This window comes from Marmota marmota, unplaced genomic scaffold (genome assembly GCF_001458135.2).
Source record: "Marmota marmota marmota unplaced genomic scaffold, marMar, whole genome shotgun sequence".
In the NCBI taxonomy this organism is placed as follows: Eukaryota; Metazoa; Chordata; class Mammalia; order Rodentia; family Sciuridae; genus Marmota; species Marmota marmota.
The window spans coordinates 1,773,040-1,785,729 of NW_026000253.1; the positions used below are offsets into that span (position 1 = coordinate 1,773,040).

General features: G+C 41.9%; 1 protein-coding gene across 1 annotated transcript in view; it reads left to right on the top strand.

Annotated features, from left to right (window-relative positions):
- Positions 1-482: 482 nt before the first annotated feature.
- Positions 483-12,690, top strand: part of Slc38a5 (solute carrier family 38 member 5) — a 17,777-nt gene continuing 5,569 nt past the window's right edge. The window contains 6 exon segments of the mRNA XM_015506450.2: positions 483-535; positions 617-692; positions 8,892-9,007; positions 9,095-9,168; positions 9,967-10,059; positions 10,196-10,274. Coding sequence (XP_015361936.1) covers positions 483-535; positions 617-692; positions 8,892-9,007; positions 9,095-9,168; positions 9,967-10,059; positions 10,196-10,274 — 491 coding nt within the window.

Genomic DNA, 12,690 nt, shown 5'->3' on the forward strand with positions numbered 1-12,690 from the left:
GGGGCAGTCAGGCCACAAGTGTCCCTGCTGGGAGTGAGCTGGCTGACCTCCCGGTGAGGCTGGAGGGAGGGGGAATGTGGGGACTGGGGAAGAAAAGAGACAGATGGCAAGAGAGTGTCTGGGAGGAGAGGCTGTTCCAGCTCCAAATGGCCTTTGTATCTGCCCTGGGGTTGGTTTTTGCCTCTGTATTTTTCTCTGTTTCACTCTGTCTCTGGCTGCCTTCTTTTTTCCGTGTGTCTGAGCTACTGTTGGTATTTTTCCTTTCTTTTATTCTCTTCTCTTACTCTTGTCTCCAAATCTCTCCAATTAGTCCCCTGTCCCTCTTATCCTTCTCTGTACCTGTTTGCCTTGCCTTGTCTGACTCTCTGTCTTCATTTCTGTCTTTGAGTGAAAACCCCCTCATCTCCCTTCATCTAGCTTTCCTCGCTTTGTAGCCCCTCTGCTCCATCTCTGACCCTCCCACCCTATTTTTTGCCCACAGGATGGAAATGCAGGATCCAAAGATGAATAGAGCCCTCCCTGCAGGTGCTCTAGGGTAAGTCAGGGAGTCCAAGGAGACAGGCTCTGGGGGTGAGGGTCACTTTCTTATCAGCCCTTATTTCCCTGTCCTTTCCAGCTACAGGCAGGAACGGGAGGGCTTCCTGCCCAGCCATGGTCCTGCTTCTGGAAGGAAACCGGCTCAGTTCTTGGATGTAAGTGAGTCCACCTGGATCTGTCCTGGTCGCTCCTTCCCTACTGCTTCTCCTCCCTCCCAGCTGTTCCCCTGCCTAATTGTCTCTGCACCCCATCTATTTACTCCAAAGTCACTCCCTCTCCAGACACTCCCCTTCCGCAGGTACTCTCCAGCTCCCTTCCTTGCCTCGCTTCTCTCAACTGGGTGTTCCCTCTGCCTAGTGACTGCCCTCCCCCTTTCCTCCAATATTGCTTTGTGTCCCTCTGAAATTGGAATTTTGAGATGAGACTAGATTCCTTGCTTTGCCAATTTCCTTCTGGGTTCTTGTCTCACAAATTTGAAGAATAAAATTCATGGACAATAATGGAAGGGAAGAGTAAACGGTGTTGTGTTTATTTAAGTGAGAAGTGATATAACTCCTGCCATTTGGATGGGGCCAGATAGCAGGAAAAACCCATTTTGGTGTGCTAGCTTAGAGGCTTACATGGTTCTGGGTAGAGTATGGAGCAAAAGTCTATGTTAAACAGGCATTGAAAAAGTATTGGTTATGTCCTTTAGCCTGAGTTTCAATCTCCTGTAACTCCCATCTGGGTTCATCCCCTCATCCCATTTTCTGGCTTCTGGGACAAAGGAGCTGGATTGGGAGTGTTTCCACATGTGAGCCTCATGGTCTTTTACCTTTGAATAAACCTTGATGGTGCCATTAATATATCTAACAAGTAGCCTCCAGGTGTGATTTCTGCATTTGAACAAGACCTCAGTTGGGGCCCATCACTTCTAATTGCTGACCACTGACTATTCCTATTTATTCCCTCCTCTGAAGAAGTCACTCTTAAGTACTGTTACAGGAAAAATATGTGATGGGGCAATGACTGATGACAGCTTTGGATGCTTCAGGTTGAAAAGGGGTATTGAAATGGGACAGCTGTCAGGCTTCTTCTACAGAGGTCTGTCTGAGGGCTTCCAGGAGTAGAAGGAGAATTTGGTTTTGGATTCCACACGGAAGACCATTTGGAGCTTGGGCATCTCACACATAAGGGCAGTTTAGAGGTCCATGGTAGTGGTTGGCAGATAACTAGAGAAAGGATTCATAGAGCATGTGTCATGTTAAGACAAAAAACAAGATAGCAGCTGGATGCTGTGGCACATGCCTGTAAACCTAGTGACTTAGGAGGCTGAGATAGGAGGATTTCGAGTTCAAAGTCAGCCTCAGCAAAAGTGAGGTGCTAAGCAACTCAGTGAGACCCTGTCTCTAAATAAAATATGAAAAAGGGCTGGGGATGTGGCTCAGTGGTCAAGTGCCCCTGGGTTCAGTCCCTGGTACCAAAAATAAGTAAATAAAAAAGGCATCAAAACATTATTTTCTGTAAAACAATTAGCACAAAAGTAATCAGTATTATTAACTAGGCCCTGAAAATTATTAAGATAATGACTTATTAAATCTTAGGATGTGTTCCAACATGCCACTAATTTGTGATTGGGGGCTTTTTGGGACTCTGGAAACATTAGCAAAGTTGTTAGAAATGTGTACATTTAGTTTGCATAATGTGTTATCCATCCTCAAGCTGTAGCTGATTTTTGTAAAACAGCTTTTTCATTAGTTTTACCTCTGTTTGATAGAGAGGTTGTCTTTAACTGTGTAACCTCCCAGTTTTATTTGCTTTTTGACAAATGTACATCTCAAGTTATACACCCACAAAATAAGTCTCTCCTTTTAAATGTCCATGTTATACTCTCCTGCCAGATATTTAAGACCAAGTTGATTAATATTGATCTTGTTCCTGACTACTGTTGAGAGTCAGCTGAGATTTGTCAGGATCACACTTGGGAATTTATGAGAAGCCTCCTGGCTTCTTTAGTTTTCCTCTAACAGTCGTGCCATTTACCAGGATGGGTTAGGGTCTTGCAGACCACATGTGGCTTCCTTTGGAAGCATAGGGACATATACCTTTCCAATGACCCTCCTCTTTGCAGAATGTACACTTGTTGGCTTCCTGTTCTCTAGGGTCCCTTTGATTCCCCTTATTGGGTGGTCATGGGACTCAGGGTTGCAAAGCTCTTAAGGAAGTCCCATTGTTTCTTGGTTTTGCTGACCAAAGAGGGTAAGGCCAAATTATTGTCTATTTTTTTTTTTTTTGCCCTTTAACTTGCCTGACTTTGGTCTCCAGGTTTTGGTTTTAAACATCTAACAGTCAAGTTTCACCAGTCTTACAGTAGGAGTCCTGGGTTTCAACTTTAATGTTTACAATTTTACAGTTATCCTTGTTTAATTAGAGTTAGTATCTGTACTAGAAATTAGCATTATACTTTATCTGTCCTGTACGTGATGATTTATTATCTTAATTCAGGTTGTTGCATTAGAAACAACAGGTAAGAGTTACAAAGTTTTACAAGAAAAATACAAAAAGAAATGAAATTAACAAAAGAAACAGTGTTAGTGTTCATAAATAGACATATATGATGTATAAATGCATAACAGTTGTTTCTTCAACCAGTTGTGGAGCTATCATTTAGAATGTTTTAAAATAGGTACAAACCTTACAAGATTTTATTTCTCTAAGTAACAAAACGTAACAGACACAATAAATTAACTTAATAGATATGCATGTCAATGTTTTAAGAAACCCTATTGTGAAACCTAGAGAATTAAACTTTGTTCTATTATCAGTACATTAAAATTTGACTTTCAACTTGGTGTGGTGGGGCATGCTTGAGAGTTCAAAGCCATCCTCAGCAATGGTGAGGCTCTAAGCAACTCAGTGAGACCTTGTCTCTAAATAAAATACAAATAGGGCTGGGGATGTGGCTCAGTGATCAAGTGCCCCCGAGTTCAATCCTGAGTACCAAAAAAAAAAAAAAAAAAAAAAAAATTGATCTCAGCTAAACCCTTAACTTTGTCATTTATAGTCAACACAAACTTTTTCAGATTCACCTTCTATAAGCCCTCTACAACTTAGACATTCTGCAATTTGTTTACCCTATAGGATAAATAAAATATATTGCCATATTTATGAGTTTCTTATCTTTCTTAAATTTATATCCTGAAACAATCCTTATGAAATTTCTTAATTTAAATGAAATTAATTTTTTATAAGATGAAATACTTTATGCTTTGTACAGTACTTAAAACACTGCTGGAGCTTTTTATATTTTTTGTATATAGAATTATACCTGTTAGAATTTTAACTCATTTAATAGACACAAATATACTGTCTTATAGAATTGAGAAGCCAAAATATGTAAATTTATAGTCAGCAGTTGTTGTTTTAGTATTTTAACTTTGCAAATTAATCAGATGTCTTTTTAAAGTTTTTATTAGTTATTGATGGTCCTTTATTTATTTATTTATTTATTTATATATGGTGCTGAGTATTAAACCCAGTGCCTTACACATGCTAGGCAAGCACTCTACCACTGAGCCACAACCCCAGCTCCTAATCAGTTGTCTTTTAACAAACATGCATGAACATTAATTCCATTTATGTTAAATCTAATTTATTTATTCTTTTTTTGGGGGGGTTACTGGGGATTGAACTCAGGGGCACTCAATCACTGAGCCACATCCCCAGCCCTATTTTGTATATTTTATTTAGAGACTGAGTTGCTTAGTGCCTCACTTTTCCTGAGGCTGGCTTTGAACTCAGGATCCTCCTGAATCAGCCTCAGAGCTGTTGGTATTACAGGCATGTGCCATGGCGCCTGGCCTGATTTACCTAATCTTAACTGTTAGCTTTAAATTACCATGAAAACCAGGGTATCAGACAAATCTATTTAACACTTTGTCAGTAATTCTGGTCAAAGAAAAGTGCTTAAAAGCAGTGGACATTACACTATAAACATTTTATGGAAACTAATGCTTTGGTTTTTGGTCACCTGGAAAAACATGTAGGTTAGTAATTTAAAAAGCATATGGGGCTGTGGATGTAGCTCAGTTGGTAGAGTGCTTGCCTTGTATGCACAAGATCGTGGGTTCAATCCCCAGCACTAAAAAAAAAAAAAGACATATTTACTCTTATCAATTTAAATTAACCCTTTTTGTTAAAGGTTTATCTATGTTTCTTGAATTGAAAAGTCATTTGGATCTGTTAATTAAACTTATGAGTACTCATTTTTCTATAAGCCAATCTTGATACCATGTACATGATATATGGACACAAGCACATATATAGACATTACGACACAACACACAGGTGTGCATACATACATAAAATAAATAGGAAACACAGATCTTATAGCTTTTTAGCACCTAATAGATCTCCCCAGGTAGGAGACAACAGTTATAGATGTTTACTATAGTCTATTAGGTTTAACATCACAGACTTTTACATTATGATTAAAATATAGGTCAGGACTATACATTTGGAAATGTTAGGTGTGGAGTCTGGAAGCTGTGGTGGACACTGAAATCAAAGGTTCAGGTGGCCACTTGTCCTTTGTGGGTATCAAATTTATTCCCATCAGCACCATTGTTTAATCCTCTCCTTAGGACTCTGTAAATGAGACTTTTCCAATGTATTTGAGATTAACACTTGAAAAATTGGCCTTTGACTAAAAGACAGCAGGGGAAAAAAAGTATGACAATATCTCTAATTAGAATAAAACAAGATTGACTGGAATAAATATATTAATTTAGGCACACAGTATCAAATGTGAACTCACCACAAAAACCATGAGGTAAGAAAAATAAGAAGTTCTAAAAGAAAAAAAAAAGGTATAGCCATAATTACTCTAGTAAAGGAGCATGAAGAATATCTATCAGACCAGAATGCACTTTTGGATCTAATTAGAGTTAGCCCAGGTATTGAAAGAATGTGGGATCCCATGAAATCCTCAGGAAAAGATTTTTATTTATTTATTTTTTGTGTGTGTAGTACCTGGAATTGAACTCAGGGGCACTTGGCCACTGAGCCCCATCCCAGCTCTATTTTGTATTTTATTTAGAGCCAGGGTCTTACTGAGTTGCTTAGGGCCTCACTTTTGCTGAGGCTACCTTTGAACTTGAGATCCTCCTGCCTCAGCCTCCTGAGCCTCTGGGATTACAGGCGTGCGTCACCACACCCAGCAGGAAAAGATTATTTAAGAAGAAAATTTGTACATATGGGATTTTCCCCATTTTCTTTCCCTGTGCCAATCCCACAGATTGGAAAAAATCCCATGATAATTAGGGTGGCTCCCGATATTTCTGGGCTTGTCCTTTCAATTTCCTGGAGGTGGGTCCCTGCTGCATATTGTCTCCAAAGTAGAATGTAAGCCTCTTAAGTGTCAACACAAAACCTGGGACCTGGAACAGCTGGCCTTTTAAGCTGTCTTTCCCCTTTGTTTCTTCCCTTTTGTAACTTAGAGAGTAGAATTCCAGAGTACGAAAAAGTGCCTCAGGTTTGGATTTAAAAGTGACACTTTTTCTTTGGTCTTAAACTGGTTTGGGCAATTGCACATGCAAGTCTAGCTGTAAGATAGAGTTATAGTTTATATTTCCCTTAAGAGCTGTCTCTCCCTGTCCTCCAAGTAGTATTTGGGCCAGGCTGAGTACAGAAAATATTTTCCCCTGGGGTTTAAGGGTCAAAGGAATTTAGTGTATGAGTGCTTGTGCCAGATGGAGTGTTATCCATCCAGATGAAAAGGGGGAAGAAAGCATCCCTTGCCATCCCTCCACTGAACCAGATCAAGGTGTCCCTTGATCTGTGGACCTCAAAGCTGTTGGCAAGAACCCCTTGAGGCCTGATTAAGACTTTTGAGTTGGCTGTATTAGTTGCCCTTTTCCTACACATCTCCAAATTCCCTCACTCATTTTCTTTTATCTTCCATCATCTTCAAAACCTTAGTGACCACATATTGAGGCCTTATTAGGATTTGGGCAGGTTGGATTTAGTCACTTATTACCAACACATGACCCCAAATCCCATTGTGTTTTTTCCCTCTTAAAAGGAGAAACCTACCCCTATGTACTGAAGCACTGTTGACAAGGTTGAGCATCACAGAGGAGACAGGCCAATAGCTTTCTAAACTGTTGTACTAAGAGACAGACATGCCCCTGAGGGCCATGTGCCTTAGACAAGATTTTTAAAACATTTAATTTTTTTTGAAAAGTTTTGTAGTTGTAGATGGGCAGCATTCCTTTATTTTATTTGTTTCTTTTTATGTGATGGTAAGGATCTAACCCAGTGCCTCACACATGCTAGGTAAGTGCTCTGCCACTGAGCTATATAGTTCCAGCCCACCTTGGACAAGTTTTAAAGTCTTTCCTGATGTTTGTATTTGCTATTGTATTTATAATTAGGGTCACAAAATTTCTGTCCTAGTTGTTGTAAAAAGGAATCTAATTTTTACAGCCAGAGATGATGTCCTCACTGTAATAGACCTAAGATTTGAGACTCTTAACCTAATAGATGGGGGGGAAAGGGACAAAAATGTCTTAGAGCACTTAAAAATGATGAGAGCCATGTTTTTTTTTTCCCTAGAAAAACTGGCAGGGTTAGAAATGTAGGGACCCACTATTCTTATTCTTCCTAAGAGAATAAGATCATTTTTCCCTATAATATGATTAAGTATAACTGGCAAAATCCAGGATCAGTGGGACAGCTTCTGAGATTGAGCTTCCTTTTCCTGGGCCAGGTTATTGCAAGGCAGATAGAGTAAGACAAAAGGGCAACTCACTTGGGCACTGGTAGACTGACAGGCAGGGCTCTCTCTCTGTCCATGATCACACTGAGGAGTTACCTCAGCCCTAAATCCAAGGAGCTATCTGAGTGAGGCCTTCCCTTTACCATCAGGTGAGAGGCCATGAATGGAGATTAAAGTGGAGATGGAGGTTCCATGTGTGATCAGTTGGCTTTTGGCTATCTTTGGAGATCCCTGTATTCACACCTGGGAGTAACCCCAGCCAGAGACCTAGGGTGCTTCTAAGAGACCTTAGTTTCTTGATCAAATGGATTGCCATGAAAGGAGATTAAATCAAGATCAGACCAATATTCTCCCCACCAAAAGCAGAGAGGGATGAACAAGTCTCACTCCAGCAAAGCTTTTCCCCTGTGTTGAGTCTGGCAGCTGTGCTATCTGCTTTAAATTGGTTAACAGGATCCTGGTCATTTTGATAGACAGAATGTACAAAATGGAGTACAGGGCTTCTGAAATAAAAGCAAAGTGATAGAGCATTAGTACATTTCATTCACTCTTCTGAAGATCCCCATATGGGCCCCCAAGATGAGACTGGAGTTTTGAGATGAGACTAGATTCTCTGCTTTGCCAATTTCTGTCTGGGTTCTTGTCTCACAGATTTGAATAATAAAATCCACAGACAAAAATGGAAGGCATGAATAAAAACGGTATAGGGTTTATTTAAGTGAGAAGAGAGATAACTCCCACCATATGTTTAGGGCCAGATAGCAGAAAAACCCATTTTGGTTGTTAGCTTTAGGGCTTATATGGTTCTGAGTAGAGCATGGAGCAAAACCTATGTTAAACAGGTATTGAAAAAGAACTGGCTGTGTCCCTTAGCCTGAGTTTTACCCTTTCCTGTAACTTCCACCACCTCCTATTTTCTTGCTTCTGGGACAAAGGAGCTGGCCTGGGGGTGTTGCCATAGGTAAGCTTCATGGTCCTTTACATTTGAAATAGGCCTTGATGGTGCCATGCCATTAATATTTCTACTGGGTAGCCTCCTGATGTGGTTTCTGTATTTTTTTTTAAATGTGGGATTGAACCCAGGGGCACTCAACAACTGAGATACATCCCCAGTCCTTTTTTATTTATTTTTTTAAAATTTGAGACAGGGGTCTTGCTAAGTTGCTTAGGGCCTTGATTAGTTGCTGAGGTTGGCTTAGAACTTGCTATCCTCCTGACTCAAGTCTCCAGAGTCCCTGAAATTACAAGTATGTGCCACTGTGCCTGGCTGGTTTCAGCATTTGAACAAGAACTCATTTGGGGCTGATCACTTCAGATTGCTGACCATTGACTATTCTTATTCACCTCCTCCAGTGCTCCTCAGTTCCAGATGATTCCATCCCCAGATACTACCTTTGCCAGCTCTGTTCCTCCAGTTTATCCTAGTTTTCCTCTTCCCAGCTTTTTCCCCTTTCAGCCTCCTCACTCTTCCCATATCCCTCCCTGGGCTTCCTTTCCCAGTTACCCTAACCCTAAGCCAGTCTTTCTAGCCTCAGCAGTAGTCTCCTTACCTCATCCCTCTCCACATATGTGCCTGGACTTTGTCCCTTGCCTGCAGTTCGAGGGGAAGACATCATTTGGAATGTCAGTGTTCAACCTCAGCAATGCCATCATGGGCAGCGGCATCCTGGGGCTGGCTTATGCCATGGCACACACAGGAATTATCTTCTTTCTGTAAGTCCCCAGTGGCTTGGGGGACCAGGGGTGTGGTGGGCAAGTGGGAGGCTTGGTGCCAAATCTGAACTGCTCCTTCTGCCACAGGGTCCTGTTGCTGTGCATCGCATTTCTGTCTTCATATTCCATCCACCTCCTGCTGACCTGTGCCAGTGTTGTAGGTGAGATGCAGAGACTGGGTCCCCTTTCCTTTGGATCCTAGACTCTAGACACCCTTACAGAGCTCAACCCAGGCCTTGGAACCCAGATCCACACTCAATTCCTTGAACTTACAACCCCGACATCAACCCGAACCTTATACTCTGGACATACCAACCCTAATCCCAGATCCTAGGCCCAACATGCAACCCTGAGTGAGACTCCACAGTCAAGTCTGGCCCTCAATTTTATCTGGGCTCGCAGATCTCCAACTCCAAATTCCCAGCTCGTACCTTTCAGTCTGGCCATCAGACCCTCTCCAAACCCCAGACTGCTATATTTTACCTCTAACCCCATCCTTTAGTCCATATCCCCTCTTACCCTGAAGCTACTTCATAGCCTGAAGAGCTCCAGCCATGGTTCCCCAGCTCACACTGCCTGAGATCCCAGGCTTCTCTCTCACCATGGTCTCACCTTCACTTCAAGGTACCAAATCTGACTTAACAATCAAGTTCAAGCCTATCTGCTTAACCCTCACTTCCAAATTTCTTTCTTTTTTTTTTTGAGAGAGAGAGAATTTTTTAATATTTATTTTTCAGTTTTATTTTTTATGTGGTGCTGAGGATCGAACCCAGTGCGGTGCACATGCCAGGCGAGCGTGCTACCGCTTGAACCACATCCCCAGCCCTCTCTTCCAAATTTCATCAGTTAGTGGCAAATCCCCCAAACCCCAGCTTCTAGACCCTCTGGACCCTCCCGCTACTCACCCCTGGATAAGCCTCCTGAATTCACAACTAATTCCTTCTTTCCTGCCCTCCTAGGCATCTGAGCCTATGAGCAATTGGGACAGAGGGCTTTTGGGCCCTCCGGGAAGGTAGTGGTGGCTGCTGTCATCTGTCTGCACAATGTTGGGGGTGAGGATTCTAGGAGTTGGGGCTCAGCTGGAGGGAAGAGGATGGGGTGATGTGGGCTTCCAGGGGCTGGGATGGGGAAGATGGGGTAGGAGGATGAGGATAACCTTCCATTTATACTTTACCCCACCTGCACCAGCCATGTCCAGTTACCTGTTCATCATCAAATCCGAACTCCCCCTGGTTATCCGCACCTTCTTGAACGAGGATCTTTATGGGTGAGTGAACAGTGCCCTCTGACTTGATGGGTGAGTGAACAGGCCCTAAACTCTGCCTGTTTGGTCTAACTGACTCTGTGTGTCCACCTGATTCTTGGGTGTTCTATCCTGAGACTGTTGGGGAGTCCAGTTGAGTCACTCTGTGAATTGTAACAACAGTATTTGTGACTATTGTTGACTTCAGGAATCCTCAAGACCTTGGACTGATTTTGTGACTGTGATTCTGACTGGCAGTTGATCTGGACATCCAGAATATGCTGATACTGACCATGTGTGTGACTATATCTAGCAGATGTGGACTCTGGGGGTTGGGTTCAATGACTGTTGTATTTGCTGACTCTCTCTGGCTAGGGGTGTGATAGATTACAGCTGTGAACTGTGATTCCAACCATAATTATATGACACTTGGCTACTCTGAATTTTCCTGTCCAGCTGATTCTGTGAATTTGATTCTGGGTCCATTACCTGCTAGATTCTATCTAGCTCTAAACATATGATCACTTACTCCAATGATGTATGTGTGAATGTGTGCATGAGCATGCCTATGTCATATACTATGGTACCAACTGTGTTGGTAACTTGCTCTGTATGTTCAATCAACTCCATCTGTCTCTGTTTGATTTGGTGATGATTGTTCTGGAAAATTCTCTCTGGTTGTGTATGTGTGATCCTCAATTATGACTGTGTATGTCCTCTGTATTGTGGTCGTAGCTATGCATGATTGGCTGTTGTTCTGACTGCATGTTTGATTCTCTGTCCTGATTGTGTAATGTCTGGTTGTGTACAATGGATTCCAGGCATATGTGTGTGTGTGTGCAGTATACTGTGGTGCTTTTGCTTCAGCTGCATATATGCACATATCACTGCCTTAGGTGTTTTTTTTGTGATACTGGGGCTAGAATCCAGGGCCTTGCACATGCCAGAGAAACACTCTATCACTGAGCTACATCCTAGAGCTTGCTTTTTATTATCTATGTATGTCCTATTAGATTGTTGGTTTGATTCTGAGAACATCCAAGTATTACTAGATATGTTTAATTTTTTTTGCAGTGCTAAGATCAAACTCAGGTTTGTACTTTAGCATGTACTCAGGCATGCACTTTGCCACTGAGTTATATGCTGTATACAGTTATTATAATTACCTCTCACTATATGTATGTGTGTGTGTGTGTGTGTGTATATATATATATACACACACACACACACACACACACACACTAGGATGGTTTATTTCTGTGTAACTGTGTTTATGATATAGGGAACATGTGAAGCTAGGCAAGGTTGCACATACCTGTAATCCCAGTGGCTCAGGAGGCTGAGGCAGGATTGTGAATTCAAAGCCAGCCTCAGCAACTTAGCGAGGCCCTAAGCAACTTTCAAGACCCTGTCTCAAAATAAAAAATAAAAAGGCCTGGGGGGTCTTTATTCTCTATTGCTGTCTCATTGTGACTTATAGGACAGTCAATCTGGAACTTCTCATAAATGACCTAAGGGTGGGAAGTAGGGAAGTGAGGTCATGGAGAAGGCTATGTCCCAATGTGCCAAACCCTTTCCCCACCTTTTCATGTTCTCCTCTCAGACTCACCGAAATGAGGAAAATCAGCATGCAGGTCAGAGAAAGACCACTGGTATATCCCAGATAACTTACATGGGGCAATATACAGAGCCTCAAAAATCAAGGACCCCCTTATAGCAAAACCAAAACCCCTACTCTGGCCTTTAAGGCTCCCTTACCTCAATACTTTGTATAAAATTTTTCTTTTGTATTACTGGTATTGAACCCAAGAATGCTTCACCAATAAGCTACATCCCCGGCCCTTTTATTTATTATTTATTTTTTACTTTGAAACAAGTTCTTGCTAAATTGCCCAGGCTGGCTTTGAACTTGAGATCCTCCTGCTTCAGCGTCTCAAATAAACTGGGATTACAGGCATATGCCACTGTGCCCAGATCCTTTGTCTAAGTTTTCACTTCCACCTGGACTGATCTCCCCTGCACAGCAAATTCCTATTAATCTGCTACATGCACAAATGTGTTAGTGTTCCACAGCCTTTGAAGATGGGGATTTTTCTAGTCTAGTTCCCACTCTCTAACCCTGCTACCCAATGAACAAACCAGGAAGCTTCTTACCCAAATGTTTCATGAGGGCCAGGGGCAGGATAATTAACACACTGACAATGATGATAAGGAGATTTCCATCCAAGAACCAGCTCCTAGGGAAATAAGAAGACATAATGATTGGTTGCCAGCCAAAGAAAACTGTCAGGCTAACACTCATGGAAGACAGTCAAATGGACAGATTTCTGCCCCCCAGTCAGGAAAAATGAGTAGACATCTCAGCTGTGTGAAGTCATTCAAAGTGATTCCAGTGGCAAATTGCACAACAAGATTGACAGAAGTAGACTGATTATAAGAT